We start from the raw sequence: 19,826 nt of genomic DNA on the forward strand, positions 1-19,826 counted from the left end.
GAGAGAGAGAGAGAATATTGCAAATGCAGAAAAATGCCAAGTTTAAACATATAATATTCTCTTTATTTTTGCAAAACGTATGTAAATTTATCTTTTTTCTTTAAAAAAAAATCTTTTATCTTTAAAAAAAAAAGAAATGTTAAATATAAATGTGTAGAAGAAAAAGCTAACTATAGATCTGTACTTTGTTTGGACTGCGCTTGCTGTACTGCGTTTCTTTCTTTTCTCTTTCTATCTTCGTTATCGGAATCTATATCTGTTTCGTTTTAACTACAGGAGGTGCAAAGTAAGAGGAACAGGTTTTTTTTTTATTATGACATGTGCACGTGTATTCCAGGATAACCCCAGATTGACAGTATCTGTTCTAAGACAATAATAAGAAAACGATAGTTTCTTTCAAATCATAAGCGAGAATATTCTAGTGATGTCCGACTGCTGCTGGCAGCCTCAAAAAAAATCGATAAGGGAGATGTGCGAGCCGACAAAGGCGCACGCGTCGAGCGTTACTGATGCGTGTCAGCTGTCCCGGTCGTAAGTAAAACGGGGAAAAAGTACAGGTGTTCCTCGCTCCACGTCCGTGGTCTTCCAATGTAGAGCTACGATCGAATGACTTAAATGGCTTGCGATAATTGTACGAAGATATATCTGGGATACGAGGACGAGTACGTTACAGACAAGCACCGGTCCTTGCTCAACTTTACTACGAACAAGATCGGCGGGCATCCGGTGAGTAGGGAACGATAGACTCACCTTCCAGGAATCGCCGTTTCCTCCATCGCGATTACTAATATTTTATTAGGTCAATTTGCGATATCATTCATTTAGGAGAATGTTATAATTTAATAAAGTATGATATTTATATAAATACATGAAATATTATATAGGTACATGAATAAATAATTATACATATGATATATGAGATATTTCTGTCATGGAAAAATATTTAATATACATTTTTCGAATGTTGATTATAGTTTAAACAATACCATTAATATTTTATTTAATAAATGTCATTATTTTGCTTGATGTATATAATTATACAAGTAATAATTATAATATATAATTATAATATATAATAATTATAATATATGTAATATTTGTTTCCTAGAACTGTTATGGAAAGAATACATTATCATCGCCACAATGTAGACTCTGTGGCTTATATCAACTCTTGGCACTCCAATTATATGCTCCGTTAGATAACTCAAAGTATCATCGGACTTTATATATATTTGCATGTATCAACTCAAATTGCTGGAATCAAAATGAAAGCTGGACATGCTTGAGAATACAGCATCTAGAGGATGAAACTAAGACTATGCCCGATTCTGGAAGCGTTAATGTACCATCTACGACAGCTTGGTTGTCTGATGCAGACGATTGGGGAGATAGTGTAAATGATAATGCATCGGAACAAAATGGGAATATGTTAGAAAATGATCCGTTACAATTTCACTTTTCTCTGCGTAAAGAAATAGATCAGGATATACGAGAGGAATTGTCTGTACTGCGCGTGGATGATCCAAATGCAAATAGGTTCGTGTATATTAAAATCAATTTTATTTATGAATAATAGTAGCTGTATGTATATCTCTTTTTCGAACGTTTCAGTCCAGCCAGCGTAGACTCTCCAATTAGCGGAGGTGCTGTAGGTCGTTTAGATTCTCCTCAAGCTTCAGCAGAAATCGATGGAGATGAGAGTGAAGTCGTATGCATTGACACTCCAACGCGACCACAATGTGATTTAATTAGTTTACTGCACGAAGTAACTCCATTGCCACTGCAAATCACGAATGCGGAAACCAAATGTTCGTTCGTGGAAATATTTCTCTCAGTTGACGAGGAGGATTGCAGTATAGATGTGTCTCAACACGTTCGAGATTTATTGGTCGAATATCAGCATAGTAATCCGGACGCATCGACTAAGTTTACGCCAGATTCCGGCAATCCTAAAACCATCGAAACAGACGTGGAAAAGTATGAGAAAAGCATTCCTAAACATGGTGATGAGATGTTCCACAACTTCCTTTGCAGAATACAGAGAAATCCTGGACAGCTGTTACGGTAAATTTTTAAATATATATAATATATATAAAAATTTTAACGATATTTTATTCTCCACTTTATGTACATTTGTGTGTGTAAAATAAAATATATAATATATACATATATTTTTTTCTATTTATTTTATTTTTATATAGGTATATGATGACTTTTATTTTTCAGCTATTCAAGGGACAATTCTACACCATTACTGTTATATCCGCTAAGCGGTTGTATCGGTAAATGTCGGCATTGTGGCGACGAGATGACTTTTGAGCTGCAAGTTTTACCGACGATCATACCAAAGTTAATATTAAATCCAAGAAGCGATCGAAATTTTCAAATCGAATTCGGCACTGTTTTAATATACACTTGCGTTAGAAGCTGTTGGTCTGCGACCGATTCATATCGAGAAGAGCATGTCGTTGTTCAAGCTGAAAGACTATAGTTGTAAAATATTAATAAGAAAAGTTACGAGTGAAGCTAAGGTTCTTCCAGTGATCCTATACTATATAGAATTTCATATTTACACGTCTAGGACGACTAGTCATGTTACGTCTGTAGAAGAATACCGTCCACCTCTTCATGTACACATCAAAAGTCCTATGTAGCGAGCGATGGTTGATAATAGAGTTGATAAAGACATTGCAGAGATATGTATCTCAAGCTACATTAAGCGACATGTGATTCGCAATTGAAAAAGAAAGATTTTAGGAATGTCTGATAGAAGAGAGTTTAGAGTAAGAGCATTTATTTTACTTTTCATCTCGATCTTAGTATATATAAGTACAGTGTAAGATACAACTGTACAATTGCTACCGACATATAAATACAGAAACCTTGATGGAAAACGACGTATATTCCTTCTTGGAGCGAATTCATATGTATTGTACATTTTTACAGTTTACTTACAATGATTATCTTAATTATATAATAAAAAAAACAGTAGAGTGATTGAAACTAATTTACAGATAAATCAATACCTTAAATTAAAAAACGTACGACTAGCGAATGCTACTTAAATACAGTGGTCACATTAAGCAAATGTGTTTTAAGAATTAATTTGTTTTATCTTCCTTTCTATTATACATACACACATATATATAGTGTATAAACTAAATTTATCAAATATTTAATAGGTTCTGTTTAACGGATGTTCGGCGAAATAATTTTTTTTACTGTACATAAGTTCGGCAATTTCTTTGTTGAACTTATCACCATTGTTCCACTCTCCTGATACAATCTCCTGTGCAAGAGTCTCCACTCTGTCTATGGACAAAATTGCAAAATTGTCGGCCAGGTGCTTATCCTGATTGTGGTTTCTCAAGCCAATACAATACGCCCTGGAAGCGCGCGAAAGAATAGTAATCAGAGCGAATGTTCTCGTTGCTAATTCACCAACTCGACGCAGTTCCATTTGTCGTTCGGATATATTTGTGCCATGGCGTTCTAACAGTAGTATCGAGACGGTCTGCAATCTGGTGATACACTTCTCCAGTTGTATGCTACCTGATGCGAAAGACGGATGCAAATGGTCAGCAAGTTTAAGTTGTACTCGATATTCCTTACCCATGATCCATTTAAATATATACTCGGGAAAGATATAGGGATTTCGTAACTTAAATATGTGATCGCGTAAATTTTTGCCTGTGTGTTGTAAACCAACTAGAGCTATATATATGTTGCAATCGATATTATATCCATCGAACAGGGTATATGACAATGCATCTTCGAAAATTCGTATGTAAGGATTCTCCCTCAGGTAACTCTGCGATCCAATAAGTTGCAGGCCTTCGTAAATACGTGCGACGCACTCGCTAGTACAATATATCTCCACCATGGCTTTCTCGAGCGTGCAATCCTGATTCTCAAATGTGTCCATTATGCCAGTGGTATAATACAACATACTCTCCATGCCATATAAAGTACTCGCCATCTTACCTATTATCTCTTGAACGCTTTCATACTCATGCATGTTTTTATCTAAATGTTTCCTCTGCAATACGTGCCTCGTCAACATTTTTGTAAATGCCTTCAATGTGCCTACTGCTTGCGGAGCAAGGTTTCTGTTTCCAGGAGAGAGTATGTCTACTAGTATACTCGATCCAATTTTCAGATCACCCAGAAGATTCTCCTTTGGAACTTCGGTATCTTTAAAAATAACTGTACTGACCGGACTGTTTCGAAGACCAACAAGATTCTTAACATCCTTTATTGTAACACCTCCGAAATCACGTTCCACTAGAAGTATAGATAGAAAACCCTCAGTATCACTGATTGTACGGCGATGGCCACAGTGACAGAAGACGAGAAATAGATTGGCGTCGTGCCCATTGACTACAAACGTCTTCTCGCCATTTAATGACCAGTGTGTGTCACTTTCCGAATTTACAGCTGTACTGATGATGTTATTTATATTTATTCCGCTTCCAGGTTCAGTGAAGCACACTGTGGGAATGAGCTCTCCAGCCGCTATCCTTGGTAAATACTTGGCTTTCTGCTTTTCTGAAGCCAGCATAGAGATGATTTGAACAGGTACAATGTAGTTCTTGATCATGTAACATCCCAGCCAAGGGAAGCAGCTGAGTATTTCTACTAGCTTGGCCGATTCTGAGTGGTTTAGGTTCAGCCCGAGATGCTGCTCGTCCACGCACGCCCGAAAGACACCTAACTCTTTTAGATGGGCCAGAATGTCTTCTTTCTGGACGCTTTGCGGATCCTCCAGACACTCCGACATATACTTCTCGATAGGCTGGAGCCATTCGAAGAAACGCTGATGCCTGTCCTTGGTTTGCGGCTCGGAATAGTACATGAACTCGTGATCGAACGTGGCGAGGAACAGATTTTTGGCGAATGGCTTACGTTGCGGCTGCTTCTTGAGATGGGCCGGTAGCCGAATTTCGAGGTTAAGCATATCCAGTACATGTTGGTTGACGCGCTGGTTTTGCGTCTGACGGACAGGCACGCAAACGCACGAGGCATGCCACAATTGCTTCTTATACAGTAACCGACGTGCCAGCATCGTTGTTGCGTCCAATTGCGTCAAGATAATCCCTTTGCAATTCTCTCGAGATGCGAAGGATGCATAAACATCAAGGAGGTTATGACGAATAGTTACGAGATTATTCGTTTTGATTTTTGATGAGTTGACTGCACTGCTGCTGGTTTCGTGTTGGCTGCACTGCTCTTGTTTAAATACTGCCGCGCATTAAAAATTTTCTCACAAGCTTCTTTACTGTCCATTTCTACTACTATAGATTAACTTTGATCTTGATTGAATTTACTCTTCTTTTTTAATTTTTATAATTAGAAAAAGACAAAAAGTAAGTTAAACTAAGATTAAAATTAATTTACTTTGGTAAAAGTTTGGGTGATCTGAGCAAATTTTGATTAATTTAACTCGACCGGCAGGATTGCTTTAGGATAAAATTTCTAATATATATTGTTCTTTATCTTTTTTTGGCATTAAAATTCTATTAATTTAATATTTAATTTAATATTTAATTTAATTAATTTAATATTTAATTATGATGCTAATTAATGAAATTATTAAATTAATTTAATAATTGTATTTTTTTATTCGCATTTGGATTTGTACATTGGACGCATTTTATGTAAGCAATTTATTTCTTACAGTGTAATTAGCTGATTTTATTTAGCAATTACATTATTTATTGTTTGTAATATATAAATATAAAAAAAAGATATTTCCGCAGTAAAGGAATTGTGTATGATATTTATCTCAGTGTTGAATTTAATTAAATTAAATTCAGGAGAGAGAAATTATTTGCAATAGTTATTAAAAACAATTTTTTTTTACAAAGAGTATTATATTTAGATTTCCTGTAAAAAATTTCTTTTGCAGCGTATATATTTTTTATTGGAAAATTATACGTTTCCATACTTCAGCTATCTATATTTTACAGATTCTTATAATATATGCGTCAAAATTAGCTAATTACATGAAGCAATTTTATTTTCTTGTTTATATTTTTTTCATGGTGGAATTCTATTATGAATTTTTTATTAAAAAATTATATGTTTTCGTGCTTCAGCTGTCCGTGATGATGTAACGCATCAGAATTGCTAATTTAATTGTCAATTACTTGAAATAGATTTTATTTTTTCGCTCCGTTTCGTTTGTAGTGCATTTAATTTAACCAGAATTTGTTTTGAATCCGTTCTCTCAAAGAAGATATGACAGAATTAGGACAATGCCTGCGAAAGCGACACTGCTGATTCTGCTATTACTCGCATTTACCTCGAAAGGCTGTATTTTTAACAAGCGCAGCAAAACGCGCATTCATCGGAGCGATGACGAATGTGTTTGTGCCACCCCCATTCGTTATAATCCTTTAACGGATACAAATATTACCGTTGATCCCCATTGCGACTGCAGATCTACCGGTTTTGGAATAGTTCAAATAATCCCGTACGGGACCTGCATTGCAGATGCATGCGGCACGATACATATCGACCTGTCCTCCGCATGTGTCAGATGTGCCATGTGCATGGCCATCGCTGAGAAGGCTTGTATTTTTGATACAATATCACTTGTATAATAATTAAATATATAAATCATACACAAATTTATTATTATTATATATATATATATATATATATATAATACATTTTGTATTTTCTCATTATATTAAAATAATGTAATATGTATAATGTATATTCATATAAATTTTTATCCATTTTTTTGCAATGTATTTTTATCTCATAATTTTTTCTCAGATTAATCAAACTCTGCTGGAAGTCCATGACATAATGATGCCTGATGACTGGCTAAATGAAACGGAAACAGTGCTCCTTTTGAGAACTATCTGCGATTATTCTTTTCAACAGTAAACAGTTTCTTTTTTTTTGCTACATAATTTTACAATATACTTCTTCATTGATGCAACGATCATAATATTTATAGCTATGGTTTGCGTGAAATTGATGGCAAAAAATTTATCTCCGACCCGTTACCGGGTGATAAGCTCATTTCATCCGCCAATGGATTGTGGGAGAAAAAGTAAGATTTTTATAGAAAAGCTTACATTATAGCTTTTTTAAAATATAACGAAAGAATTAATTAAATTTTTGTAAAATGTGAAAGGGCGGTTTTATTCATAGCGCGCAAGTCATTTATTACTATTAATCTCGATTTACGGTAATTAATTATGAGAATCTCTTTTAATTTATCATAAAAATAGATGAGTGATTAGCTTATAAAAATTAATTATTTTGATTAGTTTGAGAAATATGTGTCACAACTTTCTCGATGAAATACAAGAACTGCAATTATACAGAAATTGGAAGGAGTGGTGTGAGGACGACGAATACATTCCTAATCTCGAAGATATTCTCTGCAGGTACAATATCAGCATACATTTAATATGAAATTTATCTTTCATCTTTTATCTTATCATCTCACGTGATAACATTCACAGTAAGATCTTGTTTCATAAGATCGATTAATTAATGCTGATCTAATGATTTATGTAGTATAAATGAATAATTTATAAATTATAATTTACGGTCTGACGGAGAAATAAAATCTTTGTATTTGTGCCGTAGAAACGAGATTAGCAGTTTACGAGATTGCAGAGGTATAAGCAACATATATAAGCGACAAGTACCTACGATTTTTGGTGCTCGTATGAAATTTCTAGCCGAATATGTATAATAATTTTGAATGACTATTTATATCATCTATTTTTAATTAAAATTTGAACAAAAGTTATTAAAGATGGCTTGATAACATAAAACATAAATAAGAAGGAGCATACAGTCATATACGCAAAGTATTTTTCGCACAAATCATATATTTAAAATTAATTACATGTAGACGTTTCACTCTGTGATCATTTCTAATATTTTTAGTATTTAACATTTGCATTCTATTGTATTGTACTGATGATTGTCACAACTTGACCGAAACACTTACGTGTAATTAATTTTAATATGACTTGTACAAAAAACACATTTGCGTGTGTAGTTATATGCTCCTTCTTATTTATGTTTTATTTTTAATTATATAAAAAATATTATCTATCAAATAATATTATACAGACTTAATATGCTGCTATTCGATAATAATTTTATGATTTGAAATAAAAGCAAATATTTAACTAAATCTGCAAGAATGCACAATACGATGTATATTGTGAAATGTAGAATTGTATTGTCTAAAAATGACACCTTGACAGAAAAAACAAAAAGCAGAAAAGCAAACTCTAATCAGAACTCGCGCTGACTCGCAGAAAAAAAGAAATTGTTGATTACTGCCAAAAAGCAGAAATTGTTGATTACGAACGTGAATTTTGATTCTGAATCTGCTTCTCTGCTTTCTGTTTTTCTGTGAATTCTCCCTAATACATTGTCGTAGTTGTCCAAAATATTTTTACAATTAAATAGCAAGACTAACATCACACTGAAAAAATGTTTGGGTCAACAAAACGGGTTTTAATTGTTAAACGGAAAGACTCGAATGTTTTCCATGTTCGATGGGATTTTTTTGGTTGATTTTATCTTCCTCTTGGGCAAGCTTGAGAAAGAAGACCAGGACGCTCTTTTAGGACCTGCTGATTTCTGCCGTACTTTCAAAGGCTCCAAACCTCTCGATTCTTCTAGAGAAACGTCACGTTCTTGAAAACCGACAAACGACTGCACTTGACGAGCATGATCTTGTAACATGATCATATAAGGGAGATTATAACCGCGTAACTTGCCAGTTGGAGCAGCAACGAGATGAGGATGATCGTTGGAGCGATTGTGACCACCATCGTGATGATGATGAAAGTGGAGGTGTGATATCAGATTGTGCTTACGTATACCGCGCACAACAGTTTCTTGCATTTGCCTCCGCTTATTCCATATTCTTTCGAAGATGCCAATAGAAATCGCAATAACCATACCTGCTACCAATAGAAAGAAAGCGGAATAGACGTCGGCGAGCCTTGCGCTATGAAAGTCCGCCGACGCTGCGCATCGCGGCATCGTCGGCAGCATCCGTTCCTGTATCTTATCCAGAACGCCACGTTCGTAGATTCGCAATATACTGCAAATAAAATAATGTAAATTACAAACGAGATGCCAATTTATTAACTGACGCGCGTTAAAAAATTATTTTCTCTAAACATATTTTTCTTAATACATATTTTTTTATAATACATTAATAATACATTCTATAATATGTTAATATATTAATGTATTATAGAATGTATGTATTATAGTTATCAATCGTAGCGAGTCTAATTAATGATATCTCTCTGATTAATGACATCGCATGTATGAACCTGTTCAGAAAGTATAATATGTGATCATTAGTCGTTTTCAGAGCAGTGTAACTTGCTGCGGTAAAACATGTTATAGGTATACTATGATTTCGACAATTGGCTCTACTGACTAATTAGCTTAAAAATATTAGAAAGCTGTTCATTGTTGCTATTTACTTTTAAATACCCAGTTTCTACCAAGGTAATTTAATTTTATTTGATTAACTCTAACTCTTGATGTTTTTCGAATGTTTATTTCTAATAAATGTAAATTAATTTTAATCTCGGTTCAATTTACTCTTTATCTTTTTCTAGTTCTATAAGAATTAGAAAAAGATGAAGAATAAGTTACATCGAGAGAGAAATTAAAGTTGATCTACATTGATAGAAACGGACATTAGTTATTTTAATTATTCACATTTTAATTATTCACATTGATATACATAATAGAATTCTATCATGTTAATTATAATATTCATTTTAATGCTTATTCTATATTAATGTTAATTTTATCATGCTAATGTGTTATGTAAATTCGACAACTTTGCATACTTGAGATTAATGATCTTCCTATATGGGCAACTTTTAGCCATAGGAAGAGCGACGACTGTAAGTGTTTGTGGAAGCATCAATTCTTTCAAGGTGCATCGTTCCTGTATGAAGGTTGTTTTGAGAGCTCGCCGAGCAAGAGTCGCGCTAACGAAGAATCCATATCTTTCTTTGACAGCTTTCATAAGGCCAGTCCTCGTCTCGAGACGAGATTCGCGATTGTTAAACGCTTTTATGTACAACTGACGAAGATTGCTATCGTTCGCATTCTGAAAGATAATGCGATAGCATTAAATAACTCCGACAAACAGCAATTAAATAACTACGTATAACTATCTGAAATAATTAATTAATAACTATCTGAAATAAAACTCTCCTAGCGGTACAGTATTGTAAGAAAGATGATTGAAAGAAAAGTTTTTCAAAACATCGTATTCTACAATAAAAACACAATTAATAAAAATGTTATAACATAGTAAAATAAAAAAACCTTGTGTATATGCTACCACTACAAGTGGCATCAAAAGATTAATTTTGTATATCATTAAAACATATTCGTTGTTATTGTTAGATTCTTTAATATCGGGTGTGTTAATTTAAAAAGTTGTTATTATATATTTATTTTTATAGTACCTTTTACATAATATCTACGTAGATACGTAACAAAATAATATCAAAGAGGATTCATATGACAAAACGCAATAAGAAAAATAATAGTAATAAATGATAATAATGGCAATAAATAACATTGATAGTACTCTTATGTATGTATCGTCGGCGGCACTGTATCCCAGCTTGAAATTATTAAAAAGAAGATCGGTGATCGATTTGATTCCAGTTGCCTGCACCGATAGTATGGATGTGATGAAACCAGCATAAGCATTGTACATCACGAGGGAGAATATTAAACTGGATAACAATAGAGTCTTTCCTGATGGACTTCGAGGTGTCCAGGGTGATCCTATAAATTCCAAATGTTTGAATGTATGAGTAATGGATTTCATATACATAGATTTTATATACATTACGCACATAATTAATTAAGTTTAGACGAGATTAGACTTGATAACCGATAAAAAAATGCGTTCCTCAGTAACAAAAAAATATTTCTTTTACGGTATGTAAAATATAATAAAAAATAATTTAATAATTAATTTAATAAATAATTAATTTAATAGAAAATACATTACAAACAAATTACCGTATCATACTTTTATGATATAGCATTAAAATTTAGCATATAGTTCACGTTATATATATTATAAAATTTCAGCATAAAAGCATGTAGAATTTTAGCATGTTTATCGATAAAAACATGGACCTATATGCACATGTGTGTTACATAAAACAAATGAAACGTAGTTATTAAAATTAGAGGGTATATTCCCGGAAAAAATTTATATAAATGGACATATTTTATATATAATTATATATAATTGTATATAATTATATATGAGACATTTTTTTTCGGGTTGTATTTTATACATATACATATTTAATATTTACATAACATGAGAGTTCAATAGTGAGTGATTATAGCTGTCGGTAATAATAAATGAATGAAAATGTAGAAATATTGCAATTTTTGCCCACTGCATTTTAGATCATTAATTACGTGTTTGTCCACGTTTTGTTCACATTCTCGATTCTGTAATTACGTTGTAATTATTATGTATTATTTAAATTAGTATTGTATATAAAAGAGAGGTGATAACAATGTGAAATGATAATTTATTTGTTATAACAGCTTAGCTATAAAAAAAGAAATAAACCTTGCATGCACATGATACTCAAGCACCAAAGTGCAGATTCCCCGATCTCGACATGTTTTTCATCTTCATCATGTAATATTGTTTTAGCAGCATAAATAACTGTCGCCATCGCGATAAACATGATGAGATATGTTCCAGCGACGCAGCCAAGTAATCGATTATCGAACGGTTGCAAAAATATATCCCTCATCGTGCCGGTCTCCAACGGATGATAATAAATATTTCTCCTGCGTAAAATATTATTTTACATTATCATGTAGAAGAAAAAATAGTTATATTTATAAAATTTTAAATAATTAAAAGAATTTTTTGTGCTCTTTCTCAAACATTTCAATTTTTTGTATTACGTTCTTCACTTCACATTATTTAAACAAAAACAGATATCGATTTTGAAAAACTGATCTTGAATGTTCAAAATATTACTTTGAATTTTATTACTACAAAATATTTTTAATTTAAATAACGTAAAATGCAAACATAAATTTTTAATATTTACATTTACAAAGCAAAATTTTATATTTTATTATTTTATATTTTATATTATTTTATTTTATATTATTTTATTATTTTATTATTTTATATTATTTTATATTTTATCTCATAATGTATATTAATACTGATCTAATGATATGATTTATGCGGAACGTATAATTTGCACAAATTAGTATTTCCTCATCAAAATAACAGAAGAATATATTAGCATGAAGAAACAAATATGAAATATATTAAGTTATAAAGTAGAATGTTTAGTTTAATTATAAATAGAATGTTTAGTTTAAAGTAATAAAATAATAAAGTTTACATTGCTCGTTTGCTCATTAATATGACTTCTTCTTTGAATTTAAATTTATTAAAATATTTTTATACCGACATGTAACGTATTAAAGGATGACTAAATGTCATTTCTGTCCAACGCTCTTCGTCGTTCGCCGTTATATATCCTAAACCGATATCGACAGTGCCAGTTACAACATCACCGAGAAGATGGCTCCATTCTTTATTAGCTAACGTACCTAACTTTTCGTGCGGCACCAGCTCGATACTATAAAAATTCAAAATAAATTATATTTATTTCTAGCTTTTTTTTGTAATATATTTTTCAGATTCATTTTATTTTTATTTTTTTCTAAAGATTTATTTTATTCTTTGTGGAAACATTTTTTGTAGAATTTCTATTATTTTATATGTAACATGCGTATATTCTGAGAAATCTAATTTTCGAAGTAACTTTTTCAAGGATTAAGGAACATGTTTTACAATATACATGAATTGCTAATTGGCGTTGCCAAGACATCCGTAATTGAATATTTATCATTTTACAAGATAAGTTGCTGCATTAATGACTATTTTTACATTAATTTATGTATGTGACTTTAATATCGTATTAAATGCATCCAATTAAATTTGGTACAGAGAATGATTTTTAACCTGGCATTCACGCTATGGGTGACGATGGTAGCAAAGTCCAAAAGGGGTGCGATATCGTTGGCAGTGGCCTCTGATTCGATAACGTCTGTCTGCCCATCGCTGGTTCCGTTCAATACTCCAAAGACAATGGGAAGACCGTTGAAATCGCTTCTGAGCTTCACGCTCATCGGCAATTTGAGAGTGTGAGATTCTGGATTCCAGAAACCGAGATAGCGGACAATTAGACTTGTATTGTCGGAGTGACGTATTTTGTAAGTGTGCATCAAGTAGAACGATACTGTGCGATTCTCTTCAGTGGTATAGCTCAAATTGGTCGTGGCGTTTTCGACATTACGTCGTTCCGGCGGCGGTCCCATGAATTCAAAACGATCACCATATCGCTGAAAGGACTGACAAATTCTGTGGAAAAAGACTCCACTTGAGAGTCTTGAAAAAGACTTCCTATTTCTGTATCTAATTTAGATTATTACTATCTTCATCACGGTTGCCACCCTTCGACTAGTGTTCTGCTAGAAACTGATACCTTTTTAACCAAAGATTTACAATTACTATTATTTTGCCAAAAATTGACAACTATTATTAAAATTGTTGAAATCAAACTTTCTTGTAATGCTTTTTTTAAGATTTTTACGAGCTTTCTACAATAAGCCATTATTTAAATTTTAATTCATAAATCATAAAAATCAATCAATCATAGTGAGAAGAATAATCAACTATGATTGGTTAATCTCTTACAGATCACGACTTAAAGCTTAAATAATGATTTATTGTAGAAAGCCTACAAAAAAGATATGACCTCCCGAGATCGATTATTATGATTATATGTTGTAGTGCGTTATATTGTAGTGCGTTCTCTAAAAAGCAGTCACCAAACTTGTTCTTTCTGCCTTGTGCTTTCAGTGATATTATTCTAAAAATAGGAAGAAATTGACGAGTGTTTAATAAAAGGTCATCAAAATTTTGTAAGATTTAGAAGAGCTGAAAATTTGGTCAAAAAGCTGAAGTCTCTCATCGAAAACCCAAAAAGATGGCAATCACAATCTTGATAGAAATTAAACAATGCCCAATTTTATAAAAATATTCCATTTCTTCATTTTAATTTTTATTTTTTTATCTTTGTATTTCTATTTTATATCTCTATTTCTATTCGAGGAATGAAAATAAGAAAATTAATTTTGTCACGTTCATTAGTAGGATGATGTATTCAAATTAATGGAATTTTATATAATATATGTAAAGATAAATGGTTCTTTTAAGTCATGTACAATATAAAAAACAAACATTTTATTTTATTAATCTTTATTAAATGTTTTATTTTATCAATTCTTTGAATAAATTACTTCTATCCTTTAAAGTATGTACGATTATGATAATAACGTTTTTATACCATTCTCGAGATGTGTAGCCTTACTTATCTCGATATTTTTGAGCATATATCCAAGCAGCAGCGTCATTCTGTAGTGGCGAGGTAGCTACGATCACGTCACTGTCGATACCGACATTTAGATCTCGAAGGACGGTGTCGATGGTGAAATCATGTCTTCTTGTGGTCACCATAAGCCAGGAGATGTAATAGTTGAACAAGAATTTCTGGGAGGCCTGTTGAAAACATTCATTTTAATCAGAAATTCTGTTTGCTTCCATCAAATTTGCATAAACAATTTTGTTAAATTTTGTATTTTGTTAATCAATCAAAATTATTTTTTCCGTGTATGTAAGCTTTAAAATATATACTTTTAAGATTTATTTAATTTAATTGAAAAATAAGTCATGATTATTTAATTTAATTGAAAAATAAGTGCGAGTATGCCGAAAGTAGTGTGCGGAAGAAATCACATTTTTTTAAATTTGCAATTAATTTTTGACAAAAAAATTGTGTATTACTATACATATAATTAAAAGAAAGAAAATAGGCGATTATTGATTATTATTTGTAAAGTGATTATTGTAATAAAAAAGAAAAATTTGTTGAAATATATTGATTAATTTTCTTTTATGATAAAAGTAGAAATACGATTTATAATTATCAAATTGTTATCTTCATACAATATTACTGAAGTCTATTACGCTATCGCTGAAGTCTGTTACGAATTAGGAAAATAAAAATTCCCGCGAGACACTTCTTTGATAACGTAACACGTGATATTTTCTTGCAATATTTAGAAAATTAAAGGAACATTATACAAGATAGTCCATTTAATTTGAAGACCTTGAATAGTTTATTTTTGATATAAAAATGTTTCAGATAAAAATGGAATGACTTGGGGAACATAGTTTAGTTACGTTGTTTTTTTTTTAAATGGAGGCGTCATCCTTAGATATGAACTCACCCCCACTTTTTTAAATGAAATTATATGATTTTATTTAATATAAATACATAATATAATTTCTCTAATTATTCTACATGTAAAAATATTAAAGTAGAAATATGAAAAAATTGAAATAGATTTTGAATTATTTTATATTTTGTTCTGATATACATTTATATTGACATATTAAATTTCATAACTATAAATTGTTTAATAATCGTATCTTAATACTTTTATGCATCGAATAATAAATTGAATCAATTAGTATAAAAAAAAAACACAAATTACTTACTTAAAAAATTATGCATCTCATAATTAATGCAATTACATAACATTTTTATAATAAGCAATTATGCATTTTCTTTACAAATTGATTCAGTTTATTATTTTGTGAATATCTCTTCTTGTTGGCTTTATTTCTTATATTGCTTCTTATTAGCCTTTTTTATCTCTACATATTAATTTAATTTAAATTTGTAATTTTATTTTTTTCTTTTCTCAGAAATTGACAGACATTAAAATCATACCACTTGGATAATATTATCAGGTGATGTTAGATTGAGTCCATCCAAGAGGACGATCGAGCCGACGCGATGTGTTCTGATCGTAAGAGCATCCGGTACGTTCGGGTTCGTTGCTGATTGTAGAGACACACTGATGCCCTTTTCACCGAAGCACTTGATCAACGGCCGAGCATAATTAAGAGCACAACCTGCATTTTTAGTAAATGTACATCTAGTAAATGTACTGTAAATGTACATTTACTCGATGTACACTCGATGTTCGATTAAAGTTTATAATTCCAGTGCATTTCTTATAAATTATTTTTTAATAACGGAATTTTATCAGTGTATCTTTTGTTTAGATTTTCTTTAAAAATAGTTCTTTTATGAATTAATTTTTTGAGTTAAAACTTTTTTTATTGTGTATATTAGCAAAATTATAAAATATATTAATTTACGAGATAAAAGAAGCTATTATAAATTTGCTTTAATTAACTAGAAATAAATTCGATAGTAACCCGCATAGCATTTTAAATTTCAGATAAGTAGCAGATACATGAAATTTAAAATGTTATATAACAGATACATAGCAATACGTATCAATCATATATTAGATACATGTTTAATATCGATGAATGTCTGGTCTGTATGTATGTTCCAGATAAGCTGTTATTTTGACATCGATAGTTATTTTATAGTTATTTTAAATGACGTCATATGATTATATATCTATTTAAGATGTAATAATGACGTCATCTTTTTGATCAATTAATGACGACATTTGTTTATGACATCTTTACAATACTTAATCATACTTAATGACGTCGAATAAATGACCAATTCGACGTATAGTTAACATTATTAGTGATCAATTAATAACGTATCGATTATACATTTATTCCATTAATAATACGAAAATAATAATGTATTTTTAATGTCAATTTATGAAGTTGTGTGAATGATAAGAAATATAAGAATTTAAGTCATTTTTACGATGTTTACACATACCATCAAGAAGCTTATTATGGTTTTTAAAATGTACTGGAAATTATAAAAGTAATTGAATTTACTTTAATTTAGAATATTAGAACTTAATTTAGAATATTTAGAACTTCAACACCTAGCAAATTTGATCATTTTTATAATTTTTACTTTGTCTCAGGAATATATCATATACCTAGATTAGAATAACTAATTAAATGGATGACACCTTGCTACCATCAATAACATGAAAAAATAACATATTTTTGACGTTGACTTATAACATTATATATCTGTGATAAATCCACGTCATTTTTATGATGTTTGGACGTCACATTCGTTATAAGAATGACTAATTAATTCGTTATAAGAATGACTAATAAAACGTTAAATAGACAACACTTTGCTATTGTCATATTTAGGGTAATATTTTATTAACAATATTTAGGATAATTTACATTACATACCAAATACATATGACATTATATATTCGATACGTATCTATTAAATATATAAGTTATATCTGATACGTATCTTTAATAATGCAAATTCGCATTTAAAATGTATGTTTTATAACCTATAAAAAAATCAGATATGCATTAATTACAGCAATTACATTCAACTATATAAAAATTAAAATATATTATAAAATAAAAACTTATCTTTGACTTACTATTTAATTTAATTTAAATTATTTTTATTTAACTTAAATTTGTTTTACAAATTGTTTCGATCAGCATTTCCAAGCTTGACCGAAATAAGCCTTTATTTCTTGACTGTATTTACATCGTGGTCTAATATGATACTTTAATATTATTAAATTTGTTTGTTCTTATAGATTCAAATAATAATTGCTCATATAGAAATTTGCGCACATAGAAACGCACATCAAAATTGCGTTTATGATTTTTTTTAAATGTTATATGATGTTACTATGATACGCTATTTTTCATAACATATTATTACATTTTGATAAATATGTATCAACTACGTGTTATATAATATGCAGGATGTCCCACAATGAATATATAAGGTATTCCATAATTCGTGATCGAAATTTTTCGGTCACCTTGCATATTTGCATGCATTTAAATATTCACAATATATCTGCTATATATTACATATGTATTTCGACATATGAATATTTACATCCATTGCTTTAATTATGTATTTAACACATTATATTTTATATGAAATGAAATGCTCAAACAACATAGATAGATATATATTTAATATATATATTATTTGCAATGAAAGATGTGAGAAATTTGCAAGGAATTGTTCTTCTTCCTTTCAATTTAGTTAATTTGAAAACTTACTAAATGGGCTGATATTATCAAAGATCACAACTTGATCCCAAGATCGCCATTCTGCATATTCCAGTAACAATTGCAGCGTCAACGGCGATGTGAAAATGCAAGGTTCAGCGACAACATGAATCGCCATTAACATCACTAGCAACAACTTTGCTTCTCCAAAATCAATTTTGATTTTGCGCGTAATTGATAACATTACATAAATCTAAAAATGTTGATAGAGATATTATTTTATGAAATCGAGAAATTGAAAGATCGTTCTTTGTCGTATTGGTTTTGATAACTATAAAAATGATGATTCACGATTCATTGTTATTGGACTTCAATGTTACAATATATCGAGAGATGATTTTGAAAGAGTTGTATTGTTAGTTAATTTACTACTGATAACAAGCGATTTCACAAGAATGTAGCATTGCATGCAGCTATCGTGAAATGTCAGCTTTTGTTAAAGCTTGTCAAATCTTTAATTCATCGTTCGATTGCCACGTCAATGTATGAACGTCGATAACATAATGAATCTTTGATGGCAAGAGAGGAACAAGGAATTTTGACGTTAATAGCTAGATATATCGATAAAAAAAAATAGATAAAGAGAATTTCAGAATTTCTATAAAAAATTCGATTCCAAACAAAAAATCTTTAGACAAATTTTAATTGTCAACTATACAATAATTTTATATTTTAATTTTGACTTCAAGATAATATTCTATTTTATTCTATTTTATTCTATTTTATTGTTATAACTTTTCTATTTATGTTTAGTCATATATGTATGTTTTGATATAGTTTTTATTGCTTTCTTTGCGATGCTTCTGCAATTTAATTCTTAATTTTTTATCTATTAATTTTTTATTAATTTTTATTTAATTATTTATTATTTATTAATTTAATTATTTATTAATTTGATTCTTTTGACTTCAGTGCTTGCACTGTAATTTAAATTTATCTATTCAATCTTAATATCGTTGATTTTATGTGGTTAAAACTGTTCTGTTATTGGGTTGTCCAGAAAGTTCGTGCCGACTAAAATTTAAATTTTAATATACATTTATTAAATTAAAATTTTCTGCGTTTCAATTTTCCTTCAACATCGGTACGAACTTTCCGGACAACCCAATACTTTTTGACAATTATTCGACACAAATTATTATTTATTACCTTAACTCACTTTGTTTTTTACTCGTTTTTCAAAATCAAATTTCATTTATCTTGACTTTTAATCTTATTTTATCTTACACTCGAGCTTGACTCTTTTTATAATAATCTTCAATATTGCGTCATAATTTTTTGCGAAAATTATATTTTAAACAGTTATCTTGGTGCTTGATTTTTTAGCTTTTAAATAAACCTGTGCACATTATTTGATATATTATGCATAATAAACAAAAATATGAATAAATGAATAATTTTTGCAAGCTATTCTGAATTGGTAATAGAAAATTAATTAGCAGTTTAAGAAATAAAAAATACTAATAAAAAGATTTCTAATAAAGAATACTAATAAAAAAATTTCTAATAAAGAATACTAATAAAAAAAATATGTCAAAAACATAATTTATTTTTATTAGATTATTTATTACGATTATTACTTTTTCATGTAATAATCATTCAATTTTATTATAATTATTTTTCGATTTGATTATAATGTTATACT

At 30.2% G+C, this 19,826-nt stretch overlaps 4 protein-coding genes across 4 annotated transcripts; 2 read left to right on the forward strand and 2 right to left on the reverse strand.

Moving 5' to 3' along the window:
- Window positions 1–615: 615 nt before the first annotated feature.
- On the forward strand, window positions 616–2,491 carry LOC105625980 (programmed cell death protein 2-like). The gene is made up of 4 exons (XM_012207287.1): window positions 616–726; window positions 1,109–1,536; window positions 1,612–2,064; window positions 2,227–2,491. Exons 1-4 carry the CDS (start codon window positions 616–618, stop codon window positions 2,489–2,491), a joined length of 1,257 nt encoding a protein of 418 aa, XP_012062677.1.
- A 684-nt stretch (window positions 2,492–3,175) lies between these two features.
- On the reverse strand, window positions 3,176–5,065 carry LOC105625981 (acyl-CoA dehydrogenase family member 9, mitochondrial). The gene has a single exon (XM_012207289.1). It carries the CDS (start codon window positions 5,063–5,065, stop codon window positions 3,176–3,178), a length of 1,890 nt encoding a protein of 629 aa, XP_012062679.1.
- A 1,192-nt stretch (window positions 5,066–6,257) lies between these two features.
- Window positions 6,258–7,720, forward strand: LOC105626163. The gene is made up of 5 exons (XM_012207474.1): window positions 6,258–6,572; window positions 6,784–6,893; window positions 6,971–7,066; window positions 7,287–7,406; window positions 7,612–7,720. The coding sequence occupies exons 1-5, from the start codon at window positions 6,258–6,260 to the stop codon at window positions 7,718–7,720; spliced, it is 750 nt and encodes a 249-aa protein (XP_012062864.1).
- A 779-nt stretch (window positions 7,721–8,499) lies between these two features.
- LOC105625983 (glutamate receptor ionotropic, delta-2-like) lies at window positions 8,500–18,365 on the reverse strand. Its single transcript, XM_012207291.1, has 9 exons — window positions 18,173–18,365; window positions 15,897–16,081; window positions 14,472–14,659; window positions 13,061–13,459; window positions 12,504–12,674; window positions 11,633–11,859; window positions 10,619–10,821; window positions 9,864–10,129; window positions 8,500–9,094 (listed from the first exon to the last, which is right to left on the reverse strand). Exons 1-9 carry the CDS (start codon window positions 18,363–18,365, stop codon window positions 8,500–8,502), a joined length of 2,427 nt encoding a protein of 808 aa, XP_012062681.1.
- Window positions 18,366–19,826: the final 1,461 nt, after the last annotated feature.

The sequence above is a fragment of the Atta cephalotes genome, assembly GCF_000143395.1.
Source record: "Atta cephalotes unplaced genomic scaffold scaffold00004, whole genome shotgun sequence".
Lineage (NCBI taxonomy): Eukaryota > Metazoa > Arthropoda > Insecta > Hymenoptera > Formicidae > Atta > Atta cephalotes.